The sequence below is a fragment of the Ursus arctos genome, unplaced genomic scaffold (genome assembly GCF_023065955.2).
Source record: "Ursus arctos isolate Adak ecotype North America unplaced genomic scaffold, UrsArc2.0 scaffold_18, whole genome shotgun sequence".
Lineage (NCBI taxonomy): Eukaryota > Metazoa > Chordata > Mammalia > Carnivora > Ursidae > Ursus > Ursus arctos.
The window spans coordinates 37444558-37470319 of record NW_026622852.1 but is presented as its reverse complement, the minus strand read 5'-3'; the positions used below and the strand labels follow the sequence as shown (position 1 = coordinate 37470319).

Here is a 25762-nt window from a genome sequence, read left to right as displayed (position 1 = left end):
GCCCTCACACTCTAAGCCCTGGCACAGGGGAGTTGAAAGAACTTGAATGAAAATGCAAAGTTTCAAGAGCTGTTTGCTCCTGAGCAAATCATTTGAATTCTGAGCCTTCATTTCCTCAGCTCTGCCTGTACCTCTCAGGATTCTGGGGAGTAATGTATGTGAGGTACCTGGTGCAGTGCCTGGCTTACTGCAGGGGCTCAAATGTGTATCACCCTCTCAGCCACGAAGCAGAGGAAGAAAAGGCGTTCGGTCAGTGGACAGGGCATTAGAAGCAGGGGTGGAAGGGGAGGGGACGGAAACCTGAGACCCCAATGTGCTTGGATTTCTAAAACTGCTGGCCGCCTGCTGTGTCTCGAAGCAAAGTCGAGTTAGGTGGACGGCAGTGGGGGTGGCAGATCGAGGGCCTGCCAAGGCCAAGCCCTCCCCGGGCCGCCAGAATGGACCGGCCCTCAGTGACATCACAGTCCTGAGGGGTTGCCAAGGCACTGCTGGAGGCGGGCTGTCTTATTTCTCCCCACGGAGCTCTAGGATGTGGATGTGAGAAGGTGAGCCAAGAAGGAAGATGGCGACGAGGAGCAGCCCTAGCCCCATGCCCCTGGGCACGGCGCAGGGTGACCCTGGCGAGGCAGGAACGCTGTCCGGTCCCGATGCCGGCATCCGGGACGCATGTTCAGCCACTCAGCTGAAGATGAAGCCCAAGAAGGTGCGCAAGCTCAAGGCCCTCATCCTTGACCTGGGCTCCCAGTACTGTAAGTGCGGCTATGCGGGCGAGCCGCGGCCCACCTACTTCATCTCCTCCACCGTGGGCAAGCGCTCCTCGGAGGCGGCTGATGCCGGCGACACCCGCAAGGGGACCTACGTGGGCCACGAGCTGCTCAACACGGAGGCGCCCCTGAAGCTGATGAACCCGCTCAAATACGGCATCGTGGTGGACTGGGACTGCGTGCAGAGCATCTGGGAGTACGTCTTCCACACGGCCATGAAGATCCTCCCCGAGGAGCATGCCGTGCTGGTCTCCGACCCCCCACTCAGCCCCAGCAGCAACCGGGAGAAGTACGCGGAGCTCATGTTCGAGACCTTCGGCATCCCTGCCATGCATGTGACGTCCCAGTCGCTGCTGTCCATCTACTCCTACGGCAAGACCTCGGGCCTGGTGGTGGAGAGCGGCCACGGCGTCTCGCACGTGGTGCCCATCTCGGAGGGCGACGTGCTGCCGGGCCTGACGGGCCGTGCCGACTACGCTGGCAGCGACCTCACCAACTACCTGCTGCAGCTGCTCAACGAGGCCGGCCACAAGTTCACGGACGACCACCTGCACATCATCGAGCACATCAAGAAGAAGTGCTGCTACTCGGCGCTCATGCCCGAGCAGGAGCTCGGCCTGTGCCTGGAGGAGATGCGCGTGGACTACGAGCTCCCCGACGGCAAGCTCATCACCATCGGCCGGGAGCGCTTCCAGTGCGCCGAGATGCTCTTCAAGCCCACCCTGGTGGGCAGCAGCCAGCCTGGCCTGCCCGCGCTCACGGCCGCCTGCCTGGACCGCTGCCAGGAGGTGGGCTTCAAGGAGGAGATGGCCGCCAACGTGCTGCTGTGTGGTGGCTGTACCATGCTGGATGGCTTCCCCGAGCGCTTCCAGAGGGAGCTGAGCCTCCTCTGCTCCGGTGACAGCCCCGCGGTGGCTGCCGCTCCCGAGAGGAAGACCTCCGTGTGGACCGGCGGCTCCATCCTGGCCTCCCTGCAGGCCTTCCAGCAGCTCTGGGTCAGCAAGGAAGAGTTTGAGGAGCGGGGCAGCGCGGCCATCTATAGCAAGTGCTGAGCGCTACTGCCCTGACAGGCGGGGCCTGGTGGGCAGGCGGCCTCCGGCCACTCTACACATTTACAGAGTTTCTCATAAAACTTTCACGTGCAGTGGTTCTTGTCTAGTCTGGATTTCTTGCTCTTGTCTGGCAGCAGGGTGGCGGGGGGTGGGGCGCGGATTTGAGCAGAGAGATCTCAGCACCTTTTGCTCTACTGAGTCGAGTAATGGGTGGGCTGGGGGGGGGCCCGCTGTGGCTCCCTAACCCGTCCCCCTCAACCCCCATCATGAGGGTGACATCATCTCAGAGCCCGGAGTGTTCCATTAGCTCGCCTGAGTTCGAAACCCAGCTCAACAGGCATATTGCTTGCTCAACCATGACCGCCTCGTATGAAGGGACTAGCTTGGGACCCGTAGTTGAGTAGTGGGTGGGAGCCTTAGCCAGGTGTCCGACTTCAGTCTCCTGTTTCTGGCCCTGGTGGTCACACAGCTTCCCACTGCTGCCCACAGCTTCTCCTTGCTGGATCTCTCCAGGCGCTCTCACTAACCCCCCTCACAACCCGCCCTTTTCGAAGGTGTAGCCCATGGGCGTGTGTCTTCTGATTGTGCGCAGCCATTTCTGCCTCTCAGGCCTTCCCCCTCCCAACCCCAGCCCAAAATGCAGCTGTTTTTGCACTGGCAAAGCCAAGCCACTGAATCCAGAGGATGCCAGAGAAAACCAGAAAGGCCTTTAGAAATCACATGGTTCTCTCCTTGCTGTAGACAAGGGGAAACTGAGGACAAGGAGGGAGGGGCCTATGTCAGTGGTTGAGCCCAAGTCTTCTGACCCAGGCCATGATTATTTCCAGAAGAGTAAACATGGTTCCTTTAGCGTGGGCTGTTACAACAAAAGACCACAGACCAGGGGGCTTCTAAACAACAGAAATTTATTTCTGGAGGCGGGAAGTCTAAGATCAGCTTGCCAGCATGGCTGGTTTCTGGTGAAAGCCCTCTTCTGGGATGCAGACTGCCCACACCTTGCTGTGTTCTCACATGGCAGAAGGGGTAGGGAACTCTCTGAATCCTTTTATAAAGGCACTAATCCCATTCATGGGGGCTGCCCTTGTGACCTAGTCACTTCTCAAAGGCTGCCCAGCTCATACCATTACCTTGGGCACTAGGTTTTCAACATATGAACTGACCAAGGGGGCCAGTAGGGATCGGGGGTGGGGCAAACACTCAGTCTATAGCAGTGGTTCTTAATGGTTAGTAACCATAACCAAGAATGTGGCGCTTCCCTCGGGATCACACACAGCTAGTGGGGGATTCGGTGGTCACCCATGTTGGTAAGATGAGGCCGGAAGCTCATGTTTCTGGGGGCGGGAAGGTGGAGGTGGTATTGGAAAGCTGTAAATAGAGAAGTGCTGGGCGTGGTGGCTGCTTGGTGGCTTCAGGGCTAAGGGAGAAGCTGGTGAGGCCTGTGAGATTTCAGCTCAGGGATGACTGCCCAGAGGAGGTGCTCCTGCCTCTTTGCCCAGCCCCCCTGTGCTGACGGAGCCCATGACCACGCATCTGTGGGATCGGACGCTGGTGAGCTGTGGAATCTGATGGGCTACCAAATGGTCCTGAGCCACCTCTTAAGAGTCCTGATTTGGGGCACCCGGTGAGGCTGCGTCTGTCCTGGGCTGGTGCTGGAGGCCGCAGGCTTGCAAAAGAACCAGCCGTGGTCTTCATTGCCCAATGCCTGGCCATTTAGTCCTTCCCCATCATCCAGAATTGGGTTGGAGTCCCTGTGGGGCTGGCAGGGCCTCAGTGTTAGGCAGGGACCCGGGCTCTTTCCTGTGGGGAGGGGTTGCAGACGGGGCTGCAGGGCGATGGTGCCAGGAAGCACATGACGTTTGGCTGGCACAGTGTATGCGTGTTTTCCTGAATGCGAATTCTTTCAGTGGGGCTCACGTGCTGCAGGTTGCCCCAGTCTCTCCCCCCTCCCATCTCTTCACACGAACCTGCTGCTGCAGTATCTTTTGCTTAATTAGCTGGCATTCATTTCTGTTGCTTGCACTCCAAGAACCTTTGATAAATACTAATCCTAAAATACTGATGAGTTACAGACAGGGAAACAGAGGAAAATGACGTGCCCCAAATCACAGGCAGTAAGCTAGGGCTGCATGGGAACCCTCTTCCACATGCTGATCTTGGAGATCTCCAAATCCATGCCTCTTCCTTGCTCCCCACATCCTCAGCAACTTCCCTCTCCACAGTCACCCCCTCACTGCCCTCCTTGCCTGGTCCTCTCCTTCTCACTGGTGGCAGGGGCTGTAGAAACACTTCATCCTTGACATGTATTTATCCAAGCCCATCACAGACATAACAATTTTGGTGGAAAACTATGGGTCCGTGATTTCCCACTTAAAATGACCAACCAAACATGTGCTTGTCTCCTCTCCCTCCTAGGACTGCGTTAAAGTGATAGAAGAATCAATGTTTCATCCCACTGCAAATGAGGATGATAGAGGGATTACAGGAGGCCAGAGATTTCTGCCTGATTCTGGAAGAAGGAAAGTGGATGCAGGGCAGGAAGGTTGCCGCCTGAAGCTTGCAAGGTGCTCCTGGTGGGTGAGGGTGGCTTCCCGTCCTGCAGAACAGGTAAAGTTTGGGGACTTGCAAATGCCAAGTAGGGGAGGATCTCTGAGTGAAGTGTGTGAGATAAAACGGGATAGGGGAGGGGACGGTAACGAATGGTCCCTGAGAGCACAGTCCCCCTCCCACGCGCTGCAGGTAGAGGGGTGAGCAGAGCGGTCGGCTTCTAAGTGCGAATTTCTCAGGCAGGAAACGGAAGACCTCACTCTGTGGAGGCAGTGCTAGTACAGGGAATGGGAGCGTATATGAAGAGCGCATCATGAGCTCCACCTGCTTCCCCTTGTTCCTCCCGAAAGCACGAGTCACACCCAGGTCTAGCTAATACGCCCCAGGTGGAGCCGATAGTTGATGCCTCCAATTCCCCCTCAACCCTTCCCCATAACTTCCCTCTTCTGCGTGGGCATCACGTGTGGCCCAGGGCTGACCCCTCCCCAGAGCCGAGGGGCAAAGCCGATCAGAGCGGCCATCCACCTGCCTGGCTGGAGTGAGCACGTGACTCAGTGTGCCTAAGCCGAGTCACAGGCCGTTCGCTGGGAAGCTTGACATGGGATTGATGTGGCCTGGAACTGCTGCAGCAATATTTGTTACCAGGAAGGAAACCAGCTTGAAGCGGAGCCAGCAGGGAGCGCAGAACTCAGACACCTGGTCCCCTGATGGGAAAGTGAGCTCAGAACGCGACCGGGCCCGGAGCGCCCTCTACCGGCAGCCTCTGTTTCCACGAGCCGACGCGCTCAGCCTGCGCGCCTGCGCCTCGGGACGGGGAACGGGAACCGGAGCGTTCGGTTTCAGTTTCCTCCTCGGGAGTGGTATTCCTCCAGAGCAGTTTGCGGGGCGGAGGGGCTGGGGTTGGAGAGGGCTGCTACAGTTGAAATTTTAAGACCAGCGCTTCATTTATTTCCGAAAAAATCGGCTACTACCCATGAAGACGTCTTATCAAGATTTTAGAGAGTGTCAGGTAACAAAATGCTGAAATGCAGAAACCTAAGAGTGTCTACTGGCCAGTGTCTTGTGATCTCGGGTGGTGTAGATATTTGTCCCCGAGGTTAAAGGTGGAGCTCCTCAGGGGCAGGAACTTCGACTTCCTTATCTTTGTTTTCTGCAAGCCCAGTGCAGAACAGACTACCAACCGAGATAACGTACTCCCAGCCTGTGAGGTGGAAGTTACAGGTATTTCCCCCATTTCACAGATGAGGACACTATGGCCTGGAGAGGTTAAAAAGGCTTGTCCAAGTTCACCTGCCTGATAAATCAGTCTTGTGCTAAATCAAAGTTTCGTGATTCCAGAATGCCTCCTTGCCTTTGTCTCTTACCTTCCTGCAAATTACCGCTTTCTTTAACCAAGAAAAAAATATTGACATAAAAACTGCTTTCAAGTAATGAACAACAAATATGATGTAATTTCATAATCACCTTGAGATACAAAAGTTAAGAATGCCAACCTTTTAGTGAGGGAGAGACTTCTCTTGCCTGAGATTGCCAGAGACATAAAGACGCAAGTACTAGAGTGACATCACGTGGTGAAATTCTACTATTTAGACATGGCCAGCGGCCTCTCATCCTCGCTGCCTGTCTGGGCAGCCTAATCTCTTTTCCCCTAGTGGTTATTACCAAGTTTGCTCTGAGAGTTTTCTGCATAAGATGGGTTTAAGCAATTAACTTTTTAAAAAGATTTTATTTATTAATTTGACAGAGGGAGAGGGAGAAGCAAACTCTCAGTTGAGCAGGAAGCTTGATGTGGGGCTGGATCCCAGGACCCTGGGATCATGACCTGAGCTGAAGGCAGTCGCTTAACGGACTGAGCCACCCAGGTGTCCCAGCAATTAACTTTATTACAATACAAACTATTAATGTTTTTCTACTTGACGTTAGGTGGTTTTTTGTTTGGTCCTACATTTTACTAGAATATAGTATTTCTAAACCAGTGGGGACAGGGATGTGGGCTATTGGTTATGCTGGAGCTGGCTCTTAAGACGGCCTGTGAGAGTCCATTGTTAACTATTCAGGAATTTTGCAAGCCAAATTAAATTGTTAATTTGTGTTGGTGGCTTGAATTGGGCCTGGTGGGCGTATTGATCCCCACAGAAATCAGCAGGTGTTACATATCAGGGTCCCCTGCCCACCACAGAGAGTCTGTTTAAAGGGGGGGAGCAGGAGAGTGGGAGAGAAATGGTGGGCAGCAGAACTGTCTAGGGAGCTAGTTCCAACAAAACAAATAACAAAACTGGTGTGGACCACCCTCCTAGATTGAATCAGTAGACTTGGGGAAGCACCTCGGAATCTGTATGTGAGAAGTCCCCCCCCCCCCCCCCCCCGGTGACTCTAATAGACACTCCCGGTAAAGAGCTGCTCAGAAGAGTGCCGGGCACATGCTAAGCGCAGTGTGAATGTTCAGAAGTAAATCAGAAGCTGTGGCATAGTGTGGGACAAGCCAAAGGTGCTGGGTGTCTGCCATGCTGCTCCTTTAGGTCATAACGGTTCTCGGTTCTCGTTACCTGTTTAAGCCCCAATCTTCCTCCAAGGCACAGCCCCATGGCCGCTCCTCTGGAAGGCATTCCCTGACGCGCCTGCACCCCTTTGCACTGCTGTGGCTTTGCAGGTCTGCCTTGGCTTTTTTTTTTTTTTTTTGGTCTGTACAACTTGGTGGAAAGGACAGACTGTCTTTCCCATCTTTGAGTCCTGGTGGAGGCTTGGGTCTGGCATGAGCAGGTGCCTGGGGAAAAGGGATGCTGCATTTATCGTTCCTAGACTCCTTAATTTCTATTTCTTGAGTTTTTGTTGTTCTTCCTTTCCCAGAGCTCTGCAGGATCTTTAAAGAAAATATAGTTAATATAATTGGCCCTGTCATGAACGGTTGCCAAATAGACAACCAGAATATAAGAAAACACACTTAGGCTGGGTTTCAAGGGGGCTGAATAAGGAGTTGGTCTCCCACCCAACCCTCTGCTCCATGGAAGTGAGTGCCATGCTCAGACTCCGCCAGGGGGTGGTGTCAGGGATCCTGTGTTAAGCTGTACTGTCATCCCCAGCCAGCAGCAGTGAGGTGGAATGAAGTGGTGAGAGGTGAGGCTAGCTGGCACTTACCTCCCTCCTCCTCATGGGCTCCTAATGGGGCCCAGTGAGGAGCTAATCTTGCACCTCCACTTGGAGGCAAGTGATTTGTGGATATTGCCAAATTGATTCTGAAGTTTATATGGAAAAACAAAAGACCCAAAATAGCCTAAAATAGCCACCACAGCATCGAGGAAGAAGGAAGACAGTTTGAAGACTGACTTAAAGACTTTCTCTAAAGTTGAAATAATCAAGACAGTGTGGTCTTGATCAAAGAATAGACAAATAGATCAATGGAAACAATACAGAGAACTCCAACATAGATTCATACAAATATATAGTCAGTTGTTGGCAAAAGAGTAAAAGCAACTCAATAGAGAAAGGACAAACTTTTTAATAAATGGAGGTAGAACAATAGGAAATATTTTTGCAAAAAAAAAAAAAAAAGGATCTAGACACAGTCTTTACCTTCCATAAAATTTAACTCAAAATGGATCATAGACCTAAATGCAGAACACAAACTTACAGCATAGAACTTCCAGAAGACAATAGAGGAGAAAAGCTATGTGACCTTTGGCTTGGTAATTGAATTTCAGATAGGATACCAACACAATCCATGAGAGAAACTATTGAATTGGTAACTTAGACTGTATTACAGTGAAAAACTGCTCTGTGAAAGAAACTGTTAAGAGAATTAAAAGACAAGACTCAGAATGGAAGAAAATATTTGCAAAACACATATCCGATAAAGGATTTGAATTGGAAGAACTCAAAACACAGCAATAACAAACAACCCAATTAAAAATTGGCAAAAGATCTGAAGGAACACTTCACCAAAGAAGATACAGAGATGGCAAATAAGCATATGAAGAGATATTCAACCTTATATAAAAGATACAAAATGGTACATCCACTTTGAAAAGCCGTTTGGCAGGGTTTTTGTTTTGTTTTTTTTTTAACCAAGATAAACATATTCTTATCATATGATCTAACAATCACACTCCTGGATATTTACCCAATTGAATTGAAAATTTACATCCACAGAAAAACCTACACACAAATATTTACAGCAGCTTTATTCATAATTGCCCCAAACTGGAGGGCACCGAGATGTCTTTAGATTGATGGGTAAATGGCGGTACATCTATGCAATGGAACATTATTTAGTGATAAAAACTATGGACTTTAGTGAATAGTAATGTGTCAGTTTGGGCTCATTAATTATGAGAAATGTGCCACACTAATGCAAAATGTCATAATAGGGCAAATGTATGGGTGGATGGGGGGTGGTATGTAGAAACTGCCTGTGCTATCTGCTCATTTTTCTGTAAATCTAAACCTGTTTAAAAATAATTTAAGAAAATCATCTGTTAATTAAAATCAAAAGACAAATGATAGGCCAGGAGAAAATATGTGGAAACCATATATCCAGCCAAGGATTAGTATCTAGAATATTATATAAAGAATTCTCAAAACTGAACCATTAGAAACAATCCAATTAAAAAATGGACATAAGACATGAGCAGACATTTCACTAAAAATGATATGCAGTTGGTAGATAAGCACATGAAAAGATATTCGCCAGGGTGAATCACTAGCCATTAGGGAAATAAATGCAAAGTAAAACCACAGGAAGAATTATCACCATTCTATCAGATTGGCTTTTAAGAAAAAATTGTGTCAAAAACTTGATCACTCGTGCATTGCTGATGGGAATGTAAAATGGTACAGTCATTCTAAAAGATGGTTGGGCAGCTGCCATAACCACCCAGCAATTGTACTTTGGCATTGATCTCAGAGATATCAAAACTCATCTTCAGACAAAAGCCCACACACAAATGTTCATGACAGCTTTATTCATAATTGTCAAACTGGAGACAACTCAGATATCTTTCAATGGTTGAGTAAACTGGCACATCATACCAATGAGTACTACTCAGCAATAAAGAAAAAATGAACTATTAAAACATGAAGCAACTTGGGTGAATCTCCAGGGAGTTTTGCTGAGTGAAAAAAGCCAATCGTAAATTGTCACAGATTGCATGATTCCATTTATACAATTTTCTTGAAATGACAAAATGATAGAAGTGCAGAACAGATTAGTGAATACTGGGGGTAAGGGATGGATGGGTAGCGGGAGTTGGTTATGGCTGTAAAAGGAAAGTTCAAGAGATCCTTGTGGTGGTGAAACCTGTTCTGCATCTTGGCGATACAAATGCCGGTATTACGGTTGGGGTATTATACTGCAGTTTCGCAAGGTGTTACTGTTGGGGAAACTGGCCAAAAGGTACATGGGATTGATCTATATTATTTCTCACAACTGCACATGAATCTACAATTATCTCACAATAAAAAAATTTAATTGAAAATGAAGAGATAGACTGAGAAAAAAATGTATCCTCATATCAAGGCTACACTTTAGACTAATTAAATCGAAATCTCTGCGGGTGGGATCGGGGGTTAGCATTAATTTTTAAGTTTTCCAGGTGGTTCCAGCGTGCAACCAAGTTTGAGAACCAATACCCCAGCCAGCTTTGTGGAGGATGGAGTATCCGTGTAGAGGCAGTGGAGAGGTTAGGGCTTACACAACTCAGACCAGCTGCGGGGTCTTGGGAAAGCCATTTAACGTCATTTAACCTCTGGCTCTTTCATTTGTAAAATGGTGGCTACCTCTTCTTACTTCCCAGGGCTTTTCTGAAGATTGAAGAGAAAATGCAGCTAAGTATTTCATGAATTGTAAAAGCAATAATTTCATAAATTGTAAGAGCAATATAAATATTCTGATCAATGTACAGGGTGTGTTGTACATATGTGCAAAATTCGTGTGTTTTTAAACATGTACAGAGTGTCAGCTGCATGCAGCAGTCCTGATATTTACAGTCTCGTTCAGTAGGAACTGTGATTCTGATTTTACAGAGAGAAGGAGCCTGAGGCTCATAGAGATAAATAATAATGCTCTTGGTGTTAGGAGTCTAAACAGACTCTGTTACAGCAGAACTCTCCCGGTCATGGGCTTGCTGACAGAGGTGGGTTATCAGAGTAATTCTGGTGAAAAAGTAAGCTCCTACTTTCACTTCCAAGAGACATAAACAAATAAAATTCCTGCTAGGACAATTTTGGTTGAATTATCTTGTTAACGGTCTGAATTCTTGACTTCATTCTGCCAATAAAGATGAAGCTAAGTGTGAGAGGGAGAAACAAGTGGAGAATAAGAAAGCACCTGGTTCCCAAATGAGTTTTGCCCAGCAGGTAGCCAGAAGACAGAGGCCACTGGGGGTAAGAACAAATTAGGACATGTGGCATCCCATTTGTGAATATGCAATCCCTCCCAATGCCTGTGTTTGATGACAAAGGTAGAAAATATTGCTCCAACCATCACATACATTTTTCATTTCTCTCAGTGTCTGCTGTCTACCTCAGTCTCTCTGCAGACTTGGATTGCAGGGACACTAGTCAACACTATGTTAACATTCCTTTGACATCTGGCTGGAACTGGCCCCAACAAAAGGCCAGCCCTAGGTCCTGGTGCCCAGGAAGGGCACAGGGGGAGACTCTTTGGAGACCTTGAATTTTCCCACCTCAGGTAATGGACCTTCTCATTCTAAATGAATGAGAAGGAAAGAGGTATCTTTTCCCTTTAGTTACTGCTGAGGTGTTCCAACAAGAAACACAAGAAAAGGTCATGGACAACTGGGGGATTGGAACAAAGAATCTAGAAATGATCTGGTCAAATATTTTTAGATAAGGAAGCAGAGGCCCAGGGTGGGGAAGCAACTTGGCCAAGGACACATAGCTGGCGAGTGCAGGCGCTGAGGCCACTGTGAGATCCTGGTGTTTGGTCCTGTGCTCTCCACACGCCATTGGAGCATCTCCTTGAGTGACGTGCAGCTCAGCACATCCGAAGCCTTCACACTGTGTACTTTTTAATCATTTGAGAGTCACTTAAAGAGGAACGGACCTGTCTGTGGGTGCCACAGGAGCATACTCTTTGCAGAAACAATGTGATTGCGCTCTCTCTACAAAGAGCATGAATGAGTCACCTCTAGTAACAGCCAAGCCAGTATCTCTCACCATACTGGGGGAGAAGGCCCCTCACATCAAAATCATATCTTCAGAAAACAGCTGGGTGGCGCTTCGGGAAGATCCCTAGCCCGGCACTGAGCTCCCAGGGCTCCCTTTTGGGGCCCCAGCTTTTCATCAGAGTTAGAGAGCCCGAATGGCCAATTATATCTCACCAGAGTGTCTGATGGCCTCAAGGAAGCTTCCCCCAAGTGAGGCCTGATTTAGTAAATGGCAAAGGCTCACAGCTAGACCAAGAACAAGCCAAGTATTGTTGAAGAAGAGTAAAGCAGGAGGAAGGCTGTGGCAGAGAATGATAGCTGTCAAGCAGTCATTCCTCTGCTTTGATAGGATTTGTAGCTGGGCCTGCGGCTTGAAGTTGGAGATTGCGTTCCAGCCTCCCTGCGGCGAGGTGTGGCCGTGTGACTAAGTTCAGGCCCACGAGGTGTGAATAGAAGTGTTATATGCAACTTCTGGGTCATCTTCAACAACGGGGTCCCGCCACAGCCCTCCCTCTCCTCTTTCCTTGAGCTGGAACGTGAATGTGCCTGTGACCTAGCCTTGTCCATGCAGACAAGGATGATGCCCTTGATGGGTGATGGCAGAACAGCAGGATGGAGGAAACCTGGATTTCTGAATGGCCACATGGAGAAAAACCACTCACCAAGCTGAACCTCAGGGACCTAGGGACAGAAATCTCCCTCTCCTTTAAACTACTATATTTTGGGAATCTTTTGGATGTAGAAGGTTATCCTTTACTCTGACTTTACTGGGGAGAGCACAATAGGAAATGGGTGACATTTTGAGCAAAACTGGAAGGAGTCTAGGCCGTTGCTGGTAGAAATCCCACCCTTTTGGAAATTTACTGGACTGGGCATGGAATTTCTCTGTAAAGCTATTGTCCATCACTTTTCCTTTTCTGACAGTTTCCCTAAGTAAGCAAATCAGCTGTCTCATACAACTCTCATAAAAATCCTGTGAATGGGGTCCCCCCGCCTTTATACCTGAGAAAACAGACTCAGGTCACTCACCCAAGATCATACGGTTAATATATGACAGGAATATGATTTGACCTTGGGTCACTGTGACTCCAGGGCCCAGGAGCTTTGCTCTGTGGCATGCCGCCCCTCCCAATAAGCCAGAATGTGTTTCTGAAAATAAGTGCTCACTATGCTTTGGTGGTTTTAAGTCTTAAGTTCCTAAGTGGAATGGGCTTGGTTGTTCATGCAGGTAGAGGCTGGCAGGAAGCTGGTACAGGCTGTACCCAGTTTATAATAGTGATGGGACAATTCACTTACATCCCTGTTGTTTGGAACCGAGAACATGTTTTCCCATAGAATCAGAGTGATTCATGGTGACACATACCCAGGCTAGCTCCCAGACACCTTTATAACTCATAGTCTGAGTTCTGGGTCTAGCGAGCAAGGTAAGAGAGTCATGAGAGGGGATGATTCTCCGGTGACCAGATGCCTCATGCCCACTCAGCCCTATGCTTCCGGCCTGCCTTCGCTACAAATTGCCACCTCCCCTACATTTCAACCAAATCCCCCAACTCCTTAGTCTGGCTTATTTCACAAAGGAATAAATAAGAAAGCAAGCTGATTGAACTCATTTACACTAACATGTTTGTTATCTAAGAAAATCTATGCCATTCAATATGGTGGAATTAGAAAAATTCGCTTTCTAGTCTGTGTATTTTACTACGGTGCAGTTGTAGTCTACAGGCGTGGTTGGGTCAGGTCAAGAAATTAGGTTATCTTGTTGACCACATTTCATTCTTACAGACGGATTAGGTTTCATCTGGAAAGGCATAAGTCATATTTTAAAGGAGAGTGAAGTGGGGAAACAATTTCAAAAGGCAATCAAGTGCATAGCTACCTAGTTCAATTGCTAGAAGTCTGGGTTGCATGTATGGAGTTTGGAAAGCAAAGGAATGATTTGGAAACAAAAGAGCTATGTTGTCAATGTGCTTTGTCCCACATCAATCACAATTTGGTAGCCTTTTGAATATTTTAAGCAGGAAGAGATTTTAATACATTAAATCTTACCAAATTTTGCTCACCGAAATAGTGATGAGTGTTGGGGGAACTGGTTCGGCTTTGGGCCTCTGGGTATATAGAACACTACAGAAATAATGCACCTGGAAAGCTACCACCTCTTGAGCCTTAAGAACTGTTGAGTTCAAGAACCTATCACGGTAGCTTTGAGCTGAATAAGGCAGATGGAATCACAAAGCTGCTGACATTCCTGCAAGGCCAAGGCCGCAGCTGCCTTTGACACGGAGAAAGCTAAACAGATGCTAGTGTGCTGCTGCAGAAAAGCGGAACACCCTCAGGTTGTGTTTATCTTTGTTTTTGTTCTTGAAGTAAGCTCTGTGCCCACCGTGGGGCTTGAATTCATAACCCCGAGAGCAGGAGTCCCCAGGTGAGCCAGCCAGGTGCCCCATGTTTATCTTATTTTTGCCTCACCAAACTCCTATAAGCATATCGAATTTGTAAACAGAATTTGCGTACAGAACCAGCAAAGGAGTGTAGAAAGTGTAGTTTTAGCTTTCTGAACTCCCAAACAGGAAGGCACACTAGATCTTCATAGTCAGTAGAACTTTCTGTGATGAGGGAAGAGTTCTTTATCAGCACTGCCTAGTACAGTTGCCAGATGTGGCCGTTGAATACTTGAAATGTGGCAATTGCAGAAGTAAATTTAAAATTTTATTTAATTTTAGTTATTTAAATTTAATTTCCAAGGGTCACGTGTGTCTGGTAGCTAGAGTATTGATGAGTGCCACTCTGGAAAGAAGATGGAAGGGAGGTGGAATGAGCCAATTCATTGTATCCATAACACTGATTATAGTCCTTGAGAATCACTGTGGAGGGTAACCTTCATGGCCTCTATTCACACCTGTAAATGAGGAGAACTACTTCAAAGGGTAATGTCATAATAAAGCAGCTGGGAAACAGCTCATAGTTAGCAGTAAGTTCAGGACCATGCATACCAGAGGGCTAGGATTAAGATGTGGCAGGAAAGATTATCCCAGAGGATAAAGGTAAATACACTTGAAACTAGGGTCTGGCACACTACTATTGACAACTCAAGGGCTTTTCAAAGTATGTCTAAGAGAAAGCTGATGACGTGTTCTTGACTGAACTTGGCTTCTCTCTAGTCCAGACCTCTCTCCTGAGCTCCATGTCCACGGATCTGTCTCCTGGATGGCTTTACCTGGACGCCTGACAGTTACCTCAAATGCAGCACATTTATCCATCCACCCATCCGTCCATCCATCCACCCAAACATACACAAACATGTATTATATGCTACCATTTATGCAGTAATGAGCTAGACTATTAGAAGTGTACTGTTAACAAAACAGGTAATACCTCCTTCTCGGAGCTTCTAGCTTAATAGGAAAGAGAGAATAATAGGCAGTGGGGTAAGTGGGAACACAGGGTGCAATGGGAGTACCTTGGAGGAGCACCAGACCTAGACCAAGAGCTGCCCAGGCTGTCGGAGAGGGCTCCCTGGAGAAGCAAAAGAATTGGATCTCGCCAGCACAGGCAGAGGGGAGAATCAAAAGCACAGGGCCAGCGGCAGGAAAGCATGCAACGCATTCGAGGAGGCAGAGATGGTCCGTTAACTAGTATATGAGGGAGTGGTGTAAGATGGGGTAGGTAGAGACAGATGATGCAGGATCTTGAAAGTCAAGGTAATTGGACTTTATCCTAAAAGCACAGGGGAACCATAGAAAGATTTTAAGCAAGATATTTGCTTTTGGGGAAAAAGCTCTGCTATCAACAGAATTGTAACCCCCAATTTGCAGATGAGGCATTTGGGATGTAGTTGGGTTTTAAGTGAGGTCATGTGAGTGGCAATTAGAGTCCTTATAAGAAGAGATACCAGAGAGCTTGCTCTCACTCTCTCTTACCATCATATGAAGACCAGCAAGATGGTGACCTTCTACAAGCCAGGGAGAGAGTCCTCACCAGAAACCGACCATGCTGGCATCTCAGACTTCTAGCCTCTAGACCTCTGAGAACGACATTTTTGTTGTTTAAGCCATCCAGTCTAGATATTTTGTTACAGTAGCATAAGCTAACTAATTTAGGCCCTCTGATTGCAATGTGAATGAATTCTAAGAAAACAAGTCTGGACACAGGGAGACTGGTGGAAACAGGAGGTTGATGTAATTCATATAGGAGAGGAATGAGGGTAGTAGCACAAAGATAGTAGCAATAGGGAAGGAGAGAAGAGTGCAGGTTATGGAGATAAATAGAGATTTCTGACTTGGGCAATAGTGGGAGAAAACTGGTGCTAAGGTAGGGAACACTAGAAGAAAAGTTGGTTTTGAGATGGGGAGATGAGCTCAATTTTGAATGTGATAACAATGCAGTTAACTTGTTGATCCTTTACTGCACTATGTCTGGTAACTTCATTTGATCAATAGGTTTCTCTAATGTTCTTTTAGGGAGAAGAATGGATGATTGGAAAGATTAGTAACTGTTTTTGAAGATTTTTGGAAACAGACCTTGTGATAGGCACCATAATTCTCTCCCCAACGATGTCCACACCCTAATTCCAAGAATCTGTGAATGTCACCTTACATGACAAAAGGGATTTACAGATGCAATTAAAATATGGGGAGATTATTCTGGATTAACTGGGTGGGCCCAGTCTAATCAGAGAGTCATCAATATGGAGTACCTTTCCTGGCTGGGTTAGAGAGATAAGGTGGAAGAAGAAAGAAGAGTTGAACCCTCCATTGTTGGTTTTGAAGATGGAAGAAGGGGGTTATAAACCTAGGAATGTAGTAGCTTCTGGAAGCTGGGAATGATTCTCAGTTGATAGCCAGCAAGGATTTGGGGATTTCAGTACTACAACAACAAGGAGCGATCTGAATTCTGTCAACAACCCAATGAACAGAAAACAAATTCTTGTTTAAAGCCCCCAGAAAGAAATGCAGCCTGCTGACACCTTGATAAGTCTCATGAAATTGTGAAATCCGTTCTGGACTCCCAACCTGCAGACCATATAAAGTAATAACATTTGTGTTGTTTCATGTTCCTACACCACCCTGCTGGGTAACAGAACAAATCCTGGCCCTCACCTGCATGGTTGGTAGACACACCAGTTAGTGTCTACTTAGGAGCTTAAGCCACACTAGTAATTCGAACAAATTTGTAAAGAATTGCTAACTAGTAAAAAGTGATCAACAAATAAGAAGAGTAAAAGAGAACTCTGAAGAATACAGAAATAGCAAATGGGGGAGCAGCCAGTACATCTAGTGCTGTGAGAAAGTATCCAAGGAAGGAACAAACTTGGCCAGGTCTTGCAAGGTGCAAAATTGATTGGGATTGTTTAGTTTACGACATTATAATAGCCTTGGATCAGTGGGCACAACAAAGCAAAGATCTTGTAGCAAGCCTTGATCAATAATAGTCCTGATGAGTAAATTATTTTAGTTGTTTTGCACTGTAGTCTTCTAGGAGTAAACTATTTCCTGGAACGAATGGCTACATTAATTTTGTTTGTTCTCAGTACTGTTTAACATAGTGATAGAAAATATGTGGGTCCCAGTATTATTTTAATACAGGCACAGAAAATTATGTTGGTTTAAATTTTCATTACCTCTGCCATTCTTCTGAGAGGAAGATACCCTCATTGTTTTTGGAATTTATGTTTCATGAATGAGTTGAAGAGCTTTTCATATATAGTTCTGTGTGAATGCCTATGAATTAATCATCATCTTCTGATTGGTTTGTAAGAACGTTGCATAAAATAAGGATATTCTTTATCATTTGAGCTCTAATACTTCCCAGTTTGCCATTTGTTTTCGACTTTGTTTTTACCTTTTAATACAGAAATATTAAATCTGTTTATTTTGGCCCATGAATCAGTCTTTATAAGATTTCTGGGTTTCAGGTTATGCTTTAAAATGCCTTTCCACACATACCAGATTGTTAACTGTGCCCACTTCCACAGAATGGGAGTGTAAAGGGATGAGAATGCTTACACTTTGGGATTTATACATTTATGTGTTGTTTGAATTTATTATAAAAAGCATGCTCTGCTGTTACACTTTTTAAATATTTTTAAAACATAGATGGGTATTGAGGGCACGTATTGCATGGTGCACTGGTTATACGCAAGTAATGAATCATGGAACTTTACATCAAAAACTAGGGATGTACTATATGGTGACCAACATAATAAAAAATATTATTAAAAAAAACATGGATATGCTTTTCACACTCCAAGATGGTAGTCTTCTAGAACTTTTTATGTTTTTTTAAGTATGCTTATATGGGGCACCTGGGTGGCTCAGTCAGTTAAGCATCCGACTCTTGATTTCAGCTCAAGTCACGATCTCAGGGTGATGAGATCAAGTCCAGAGTCAGGGTCTGAGTTGAGCAAAGAGTCTGCTTGAGATTCTCTCTCTCCCTTTCCTTCTGCCCCTCCCCCTGCTCGCTCAATAATAAATAAATAAACAAATAAATATTTTTTAAAAAAGTTATAGCCAGTTTTTCCTCCAAACACCTAGGCAATTGCCCCAACTTTGCCGAATATCCCATCTTTTCTCCCTGATTTGACATGCTATCTTTACAAGATGCTAAATTTCCATACACAGTTGGGACAATTTATGGACTATTCACACCCACATTCCTGTATTTCTGTGCCAATACCATACTGTTTTGTTTACTGTAACTTTATTAAAATATTTTAATACCTTTGGGACACTTGCCTCCCTCATTACTATTTTCCAGAATGTCTCTGACCATGCTTGTATGTTTTCCTCTTTTTATATTAATTTTAATCACCACTAATCATGTTGGTGTTATCATTGTAATTATAATGATTTATAGATTTAGGGAAAACTTACATCTTTATAATTTCGTATCTTTCCATCCTAAAATAATGTGTATCTTCGTCTCCTAAAACAAATTTTCTCTCCTTTGAGTCCCTAAGTAGAATTTGAGGAACTCATGATTTTGCAAATTTATTTTTTTACTTAGCTACTTTTATTATTTTATTCTTTTATCAGTTCTCTTGGCTTTTCTAATTTTTCTGAGTCTCTACCTTAGGCATGTTAATTTATAGAAAGCATAGAGTGTGGTTTCATTTTTGGACTCAATCTGAGTTTTTCATTTCCTAAGGATTTTATCCCACTTTCATGTAGTGCTATCCCAGCTGTTTATTCTGCTTCTGCGTCCTTATTTCAAAAAGTCTTCGTCTGTTTGGGCCACTATCACACAAATACCATAGGCTGCATGGCTTAAACAACATGCATTTCTCACCGTTCTAGGGGCTGGGAAGTCCAAATACAAGGCGCCAGCTGATTGGGTGCCTGGCCAGAGCCTGCTTCCTGGTTCCACAAACGGCGGTTTTCTAGCTGTGTCCTCACATGGGGGAAAAGAGATCCCGGAAGTAAGTTGTCTTGTGATTCTTAAAAGGGTTGGGGTTAGGGTGAGGGCTCTACTCTTATGACCTCATCTAATCCTATGCGCCTCCTAAAGGCTCTGCTTCCTAATACTAGAACATGGTGGTGGTGGTGGTGGGAAGTTTGGACATCAATTTTGAGGGGGACACAAACATTCAGTCCCTTACATAGTCTGAGTTTCCTTTTTATGCCTTTTCTCGGTAGTCTACCTCACCACTGCCATCCAGACAAGTCTGGTTTTTTGTTTTTGCTTTTTTTGGTTTGAATAGGTAAAATATTTACTTTTATATCCCTTCAAATATAGGTGTTTGTTTAGCTCTTCTGAGCTCTGTCCCAGACTATTAGCATACATTATTATTATTTCTACATTATACATAATGGATTTTTATTATTATTATTTTTTAAATCTTTTTTTTTTTAAGATTTTATTTCAGAGAGAGAGAGCGCGCACAAGTGGGAGAGACAAGCCGAGGAAGAGGGAGAAGCAGATTCCTTGCTGAGCAGGGAGGCCTGATGTGGGGCTCGATCCCAGGACCCTGGGATCATGACCTGAGCTGAAGGCAGATGCTTAACCAACTAAGCCACCCAGGCGCCCCCATAATGGATTTTTAAAGGACACCAAAATAGGATGACAAGTTGGTCTAAAATTTCAAAGTCCCTACTAATCTTTTTCTACTGAATAGCTCTCATATTTTGAGCACTTACTATGGACCAGGCATTTCACATATTATATCATTTAATCTGTAGATTATTTCTAGGAAATGGGTATTATTATTCCCATTTTCATGTGACGAAAGCAAGTCTCAAAAGAGCTAGTAAATGCCCAAATTCAAAGAGTAGTGGATTTGAACCACAGCTTTCTAGTTTCTGCTCCTTTCTGTTCTTCACATTCCTTCTGTATCTTGAGGGAAGAAATAAAAGCCAGGTTATATCATCTCTGTTTTTGCTGGTGAATCAGAGGAAAGGATTGGAAGTGAGACTTCTCAAGTATAATTTACTTTTGACTTTTGAATTATGTAAATGTTTTGGTTTTTTTCTGAAGACTAAAATCAGCAAGGAAAATAGAGCTAACCCTAAAATTGGAAATAAATTGAAATTAATAACCTTAACTCTTTATCAAATTGGTTACATAACCATACAGAGAAAATAATTATTTTTAGTGACTTTGGAAGATGTTCTTCTGGTATATATTCTTGGAGAGGTATATTCTAAGGAAAAAAGAATTGCAAATAATTTCAAACTTCATAGTTTTTTTATTAGGAGTAATATTTGTGTTATAATTTTGAAATATATAATTTCATATATTTGGAAAGAACAAATGAGAATGGTCATGTTAAGAGCCAAACTTTTCATTGTGAAAGGAGACAACATATAAAAATTAAAAAACCCTGTGTTAAATTTGATATATTAATATGAACTCAAGGTTTAGATATTTTTACTTTCTCTGTTCACTGAAAGGACCTAAAAGCAACAGTATCCAGTAGTCATGTTAACTGAGGATCTATCCTTCATACTTGTTCTTGCTGCGAGTTCTGGCAAAGCCTCATCATTTGGGTGAGAAAGGACTGGGTGCCCCAGGCTAAGACTGTTTCAGGTCAGGAAATAAGTCAGTGCTTAATTCAGCAGGTGGGGATTTTAAAGTTGTTTGCCAGGGGTGAGGTCTGCCCCAGTCCTCTTCATCATCATTTTGTAAAGGCTACATTGCTCACTAATGCTTTTATGTGAAAGTGGACTCTTTTGGGTAAACATGAAGGCGGAGTTGTATCCTATGTCTGCATTAATGCTGGGTGGGAATCTGGAGGTGAGAACAGGAAATCCTGAGAATTTAAATCCCCGGGAATTAGCAAAAACTCCTGAAAGAACTTGAGTTTTTCAAAGGCTGTATAACTGGTAGGATCAAAGCTGAGGTGACCAATGGGGACGACCCAGCTAATATCTGGGTTGTAGGAGGCATTAGTGTATGTAGGATATGAAGAAAAGATGGGATTGGAAAAATACTAAGGCCCAGAGAAGGATAGAAGGATCTAGAAGGCCCCTGGAAGGGTGAAGGGATCTACTAGTCTGGATGCTGTGGGGAGGGATTGTGGGTTCACCTTCCTCTTTAAGGACCTTCTCCCACCTCAAACACACTGTCACTGTCCCCTAACTCCTGATGGGGACCTAGAACTTTAATCTACAGTATATATTCTCAGTGTCAGTTGAGGCTTCTGTGTACTTCAGATAAACTGCTTTCAGATGCTTCTCAGTGAGCCTTGGGGCACTAGTGCCATTTTATATTTTCTGTGAGTATGGGGTTCCTTTTTCTGTTCCTATGCTATTTACAGAGGAATCAAAATTTACCAATATTTAGAAAAACCAGACACATCAATTTGGCAGAGGAACCTTAGGGCCAGCCCCCAGCAGAGATGAACCTTTTCCTCTTCCTACTTTCCTGGATCAATTATGTTGCTACAGAGAGCCACCAGAGATGGAAACTCTCAGGAAAGACTAGAATTCACTGAGGGGCATAGGGCAGGGGTAGGGGTGGGAACTGGGGTTTATATTTGAAGCTCAAAGATCCTCTTTCTGGGTGTGGTAGAGGGCTCCATGATAGAATCCTGACAATAGTCACCAGCCATAGACTGGATCATCAGGAGAGTTTAGGATACCTGTAGGAGGATGGAGTCCCTCAACTCTATTCATCAGTCATGATCCCAGCTCAGGTCTATCTCTGGGCCAAGGCTTCCCTTTGTGTTAGGGCTAATATGAAGAACAGTGCTGCTAGCCTTTGAAAGCCTTGAATCAGATGCTGGAGCCCAAGTTCTGTCATCAAGGTCAAGTCAACATGAACGAGTACACATGAGCTTGCTGCTCTGAGAAATTTGTGTCTTTCATCTGAAGAGGATAGGGACTGAAAAATCAATTGAGCATGGCATACAGAAAACCCTTCTTGAAATTTTGCAGAAGGAAAAGTGACAATATTTTACCCACTTTAAAATGAATAACAGGGATGGATCCCAGAGCTCTATTAATTCAATATAGAAAATCAGATTATCCATGAATCATGAATAATGTGTGCAGCTAGCCTAGAGAGAAGAGAGTGAAAATTTGGTCCTAGCCACTCAATCTAGTCTCTTAAGATCAGTGCAGAGTCAAAAAGAGGAACAAAGGTGAAGCACTAAAAGGCAAGATTTTGTCGAGTCAACTGTGGGATGCTCAAGGTTTAACCTTAATCTCAGCTATCCATGAGGACCCAGGTCCATAATCTCTTGAGGATGACAGTTCCTAGAGCAAGTCCCTATTAGAAAACAGAGTTCTTAGAAGGGGGTCATGTGAGATCTACTGGAACCACTGGGCAGAACTCCCAGGCCCTGATTTTGGACAAGCTCTCTGACTTCCCCAAGGTTCAGTTGCCTCCTCTGAGGTGTCACCTGATCTCCATACCTCACAGGGTTGTTGTGAGGATCGCATGAGAAAATGTCTGGGAAAGGCCTTCCTATTCTTGTCATGGACTATTTTATCTCGTGTACTAATTCTGTTGCTTTCAGAGTCTTAGTCTTCCAAGAGTCTGCCCCAAAGGATCATTCCACAAAGCCTCCTAAAATATCACTTTGCTCCTCTCTTCACCGCAAGTAACCCAAGCTCTTGGATTCTCAGATTGGAGAGGATGACTGGTAGAATCTGATGGAGCACAGGACAAGCTTTTCCGGGGAACAGGAGAGGACTCTCTCTCCCCTCTTTTCTGTGTCCCTCTTCCTAGGATGACTTATGCAGTGGCAGGGCCCAGTGCAGCCTGGGATTGACGTTGGCTTAGAAGCCTGTAGGGAAGGGCATGTGCAAAAAAGCCTTAGTGTGAGGAATGAGGGAAACATTGTGAAGTCTGGGATGTGGGGGAACATAATGTGTTTTCAGCTCTGCAGGCCCCCATCCCAGCTCACTGACTTAGCTTACTCTTTTTGTCTTCTGCAGCCACTTGGACAAGCTCCCCGTTACAGGCAGTTTGTGGCAACTGTTTTGTCAAGAGCCCTACTGTGAGTTGTGTGATCTAGTGGCTATGGAAGCTGACGTTCTGCTGTTTGGGGAGCCTGTGGAAGATGCTGCTGCCTTAGAGCCCCATGGCTCCCACCATTCCTCTGAGGGGCTTAGCTCTATCTCTGCCTTCAACCTCCCACTGACCTTCAGAAGACCTATAACGGAACCCTCAGGCCCCTGTACCTCTGGTTTCCACATTTTCACTGGATTCTACAGACGCCCAAGTTCCAGACCGTCTGCAGACTCCGTAGCACTGCCTTCCATATTCTCCGTGGACTCTCCAGCGGCGTATTCACTCAGTTGCTTCTTTGCCTGAGTACCCTTTGGGGCCCCTCTTCCCTCAGCAAACTTTTACTGTCTCTTTCCTCTCATTGTGTCCCATTTTCTCAAAACACCTCTTTGTCACTCATTTTACCATCATCACTGCCTTTCCTTTTGTGAAGATTTGGGTGGAAAAGCTGATTTTCACAAAAGGTTTCTGAGGATTGTTTTGTTTAGGACTCCAAACTTCCTTTCTATGTACGACGTGACAGGGGGTTTTAGAATTCTGGTTGTTTGACCTGTTATACTATTTTTCATCCCTAGATCACTTCTTGGTTGAGTCTTATCACCTAGGAAATAATTTGATTAATTCCATGACATTGATAGCAAAGGCAGTTGGATGGCACCCACAGGCAAGTACGTACAAACGCAGCAGACAGTGTAATTGCACGTTGTAGCCAAATGGTAAGCAAATTGCGCCTGGGACTGGACTCATACCGAGGAGTGACTAAGATAAAATACAAACAAACAAACAACAGTATGAAAGGTAAAGACCTTGGAGGTATCAAGGTTAATAGGTAAGAAGTGTCAACAATTCAAACCTTAACTTTACAGAGAGGAAAGAAAAAGAGCAAAAGCACATGCAGATCAAAGCACCACCATGGTTGGCTCTGGTGGTCTTGTCTGGTGGATCTTGAGGGAAGGTGACACTTCCTGCAGTTACCAGCATGGTCCCAATGGTCGTGGGTGGAAGGTGCAACTTCCTGCCCTTATCTGTTTTGGAATGATTCCTCAGATGGTGCTGTTTGAGGTCTCCGGACAGCCTCCCAGTGGTTTTGTGCGGCTTACGTCTTTTGACTTGGGAGCATGCGTTTACCGTTGTGTTTAGCTGTTAACAGTACCTGGTAAGGTCCTTCTCACCGAGTTTTTCTTTGCTGTCTCATCTAGTAACAAAAAAAATAAATAAGGAAATTTGTGTTATTCAAGAGAATGACAGGACAGAGAGTTAACAGAATATTTTGGTGATTCAAAAGAAAACTCTGTTATCTAGGCACAAAATAACTTGGGTCATTGTCTTTAATCAAGAAAGAAAACCCTAAATCTCTTCTTTTTGTGTACTGTCTAGGTTACAATTTGCAGTAAGAGGCTTAGAAGGCTTTTTCTGTGAATAAATCCATTAATATGGAATATATCCTTGAAGCTGTTTTTTGGTCATTTATAAAATCAAAGTTTATTAATGTATCTTTATATGTCCATGTAGGCATACATAAATATATATATAATATATATATATAATATATATATAATTATACATTAAGACTAAAATTAACTTTATTATATATATATAAGGTATATATATATATAAGGTATATATATATAAAATTAAGTTAATTTTAGTCTTAATGTATAATTTATCTTAGCATATAAAAACAAATGTATATATTACATTGAATTATCATTTAATACAATAAAAATTCCTTAACAGATAAACCATATTCATTCTTACATACACATTCATATTTTCTGTAATTATTATACTAAATATAGTCTTAATCATTTTTAGTTCTAACTATTTAATCAAGGTAACCAAATTTTGTTTTCTCCAGACACAGGGACAACTAAAAGGTAAGAGACCAAGAACTGACTGACTAAATTTTTTTGAGTATGCATTTTAGATTACCTTTTACACTTTCAGGAGGCAGAATAAACACTGTCCAAAGTCATTTACACATTCTATTAATAGAATTAATAGTTAATTCTATTAATCTATAGTCCTTATGTAATATATATGAATAAAGATAAATTAAAATTGTTATATTTTATATATATCTAAAAGCATAGAAACCGTTCAGGTATCCAAATGTTATATATCAAGTAACACAACATTTCCTAACGTCTTACCATTTCAACTAAGTATTTAGAGATTACAATTTTAGCTAAAACATTAAATCCTTATGATTCATAGTACTGTAAAAATGTTACAAGATCACAACCCTTTAAAAGACATCTGTCTTATGATTTCACTTAAACACAATTTTATATTTTGTAATCTTAAAAAAGTTTGCTTCAACAATGATTCTTTTCTTGTCCCATAAAACCAATATACAAAATTTAGAAGGTTTAAATCTTGAAGTTTTAATCCTAGTTTCTTATAAAGTAGAATACTGTCTCAGCATTAATTTTATATAACAAAACCAGAGCAATAACTTTTTATAATAAAACCAAGGCAATATGGACATAGAGTTGTCTTTAATCAATATGATTAACTCATTCCAATTTGCCCAAAATTTATTTATGAGAAAATTACAGGATACTTTAAAAATATGCTTTATGAACTTTGTATTCGTGAAACAAAATTTAAATGATCTTCAAGTCATATTTAAAAGCTCTTATATTGAAGCTAAGATCTCTCATAGCTGTAGTAATGAAGGTTAGTATTTTAATACATTTGTCTATATTTTATAATGCAAAATAGTTTACCAACATTTTTATTGTCTTTTTTTCACACATATTTTGACTATTTAGTGCAAAATAATGAC

General features: G+C 44.0%; 1 protein-coding gene and 1 long non-coding RNA gene across 2 annotated transcripts; both read left to right on the top strand.

Moving 5' to 3' along the window:
* Positions 1-373: 373 nt before the first annotated feature.
* Positions 374-1901, top strand: ACTL7B (actin like 7B). Its single transcript, XM_026505975.4, has one exon. The coding sequence runs from the start codon at positions 563-565 to the stop codon at positions 1814-1816; it is 1254 nt and encodes a 417-aa protein (XP_026361760.1). The 5' UTR covers positions 374-562; the 3' UTR covers positions 1817-1901.
* A 3326-nt stretch (positions 1902-5227) lies between these two features.
* LOC123001413 (uncharacterized) lies at positions 5228-24412 on the top strand. The gene is made up of 3 exons (XR_006410277.3): positions 5228-5369; positions 18816-18937; positions 22899-24412. It is a non-coding gene; the product is annotated as an uncharacterized LOC123001413 (long non-coding RNA).
* Positions 24413-25762: the final 1350 nt, after the last annotated feature.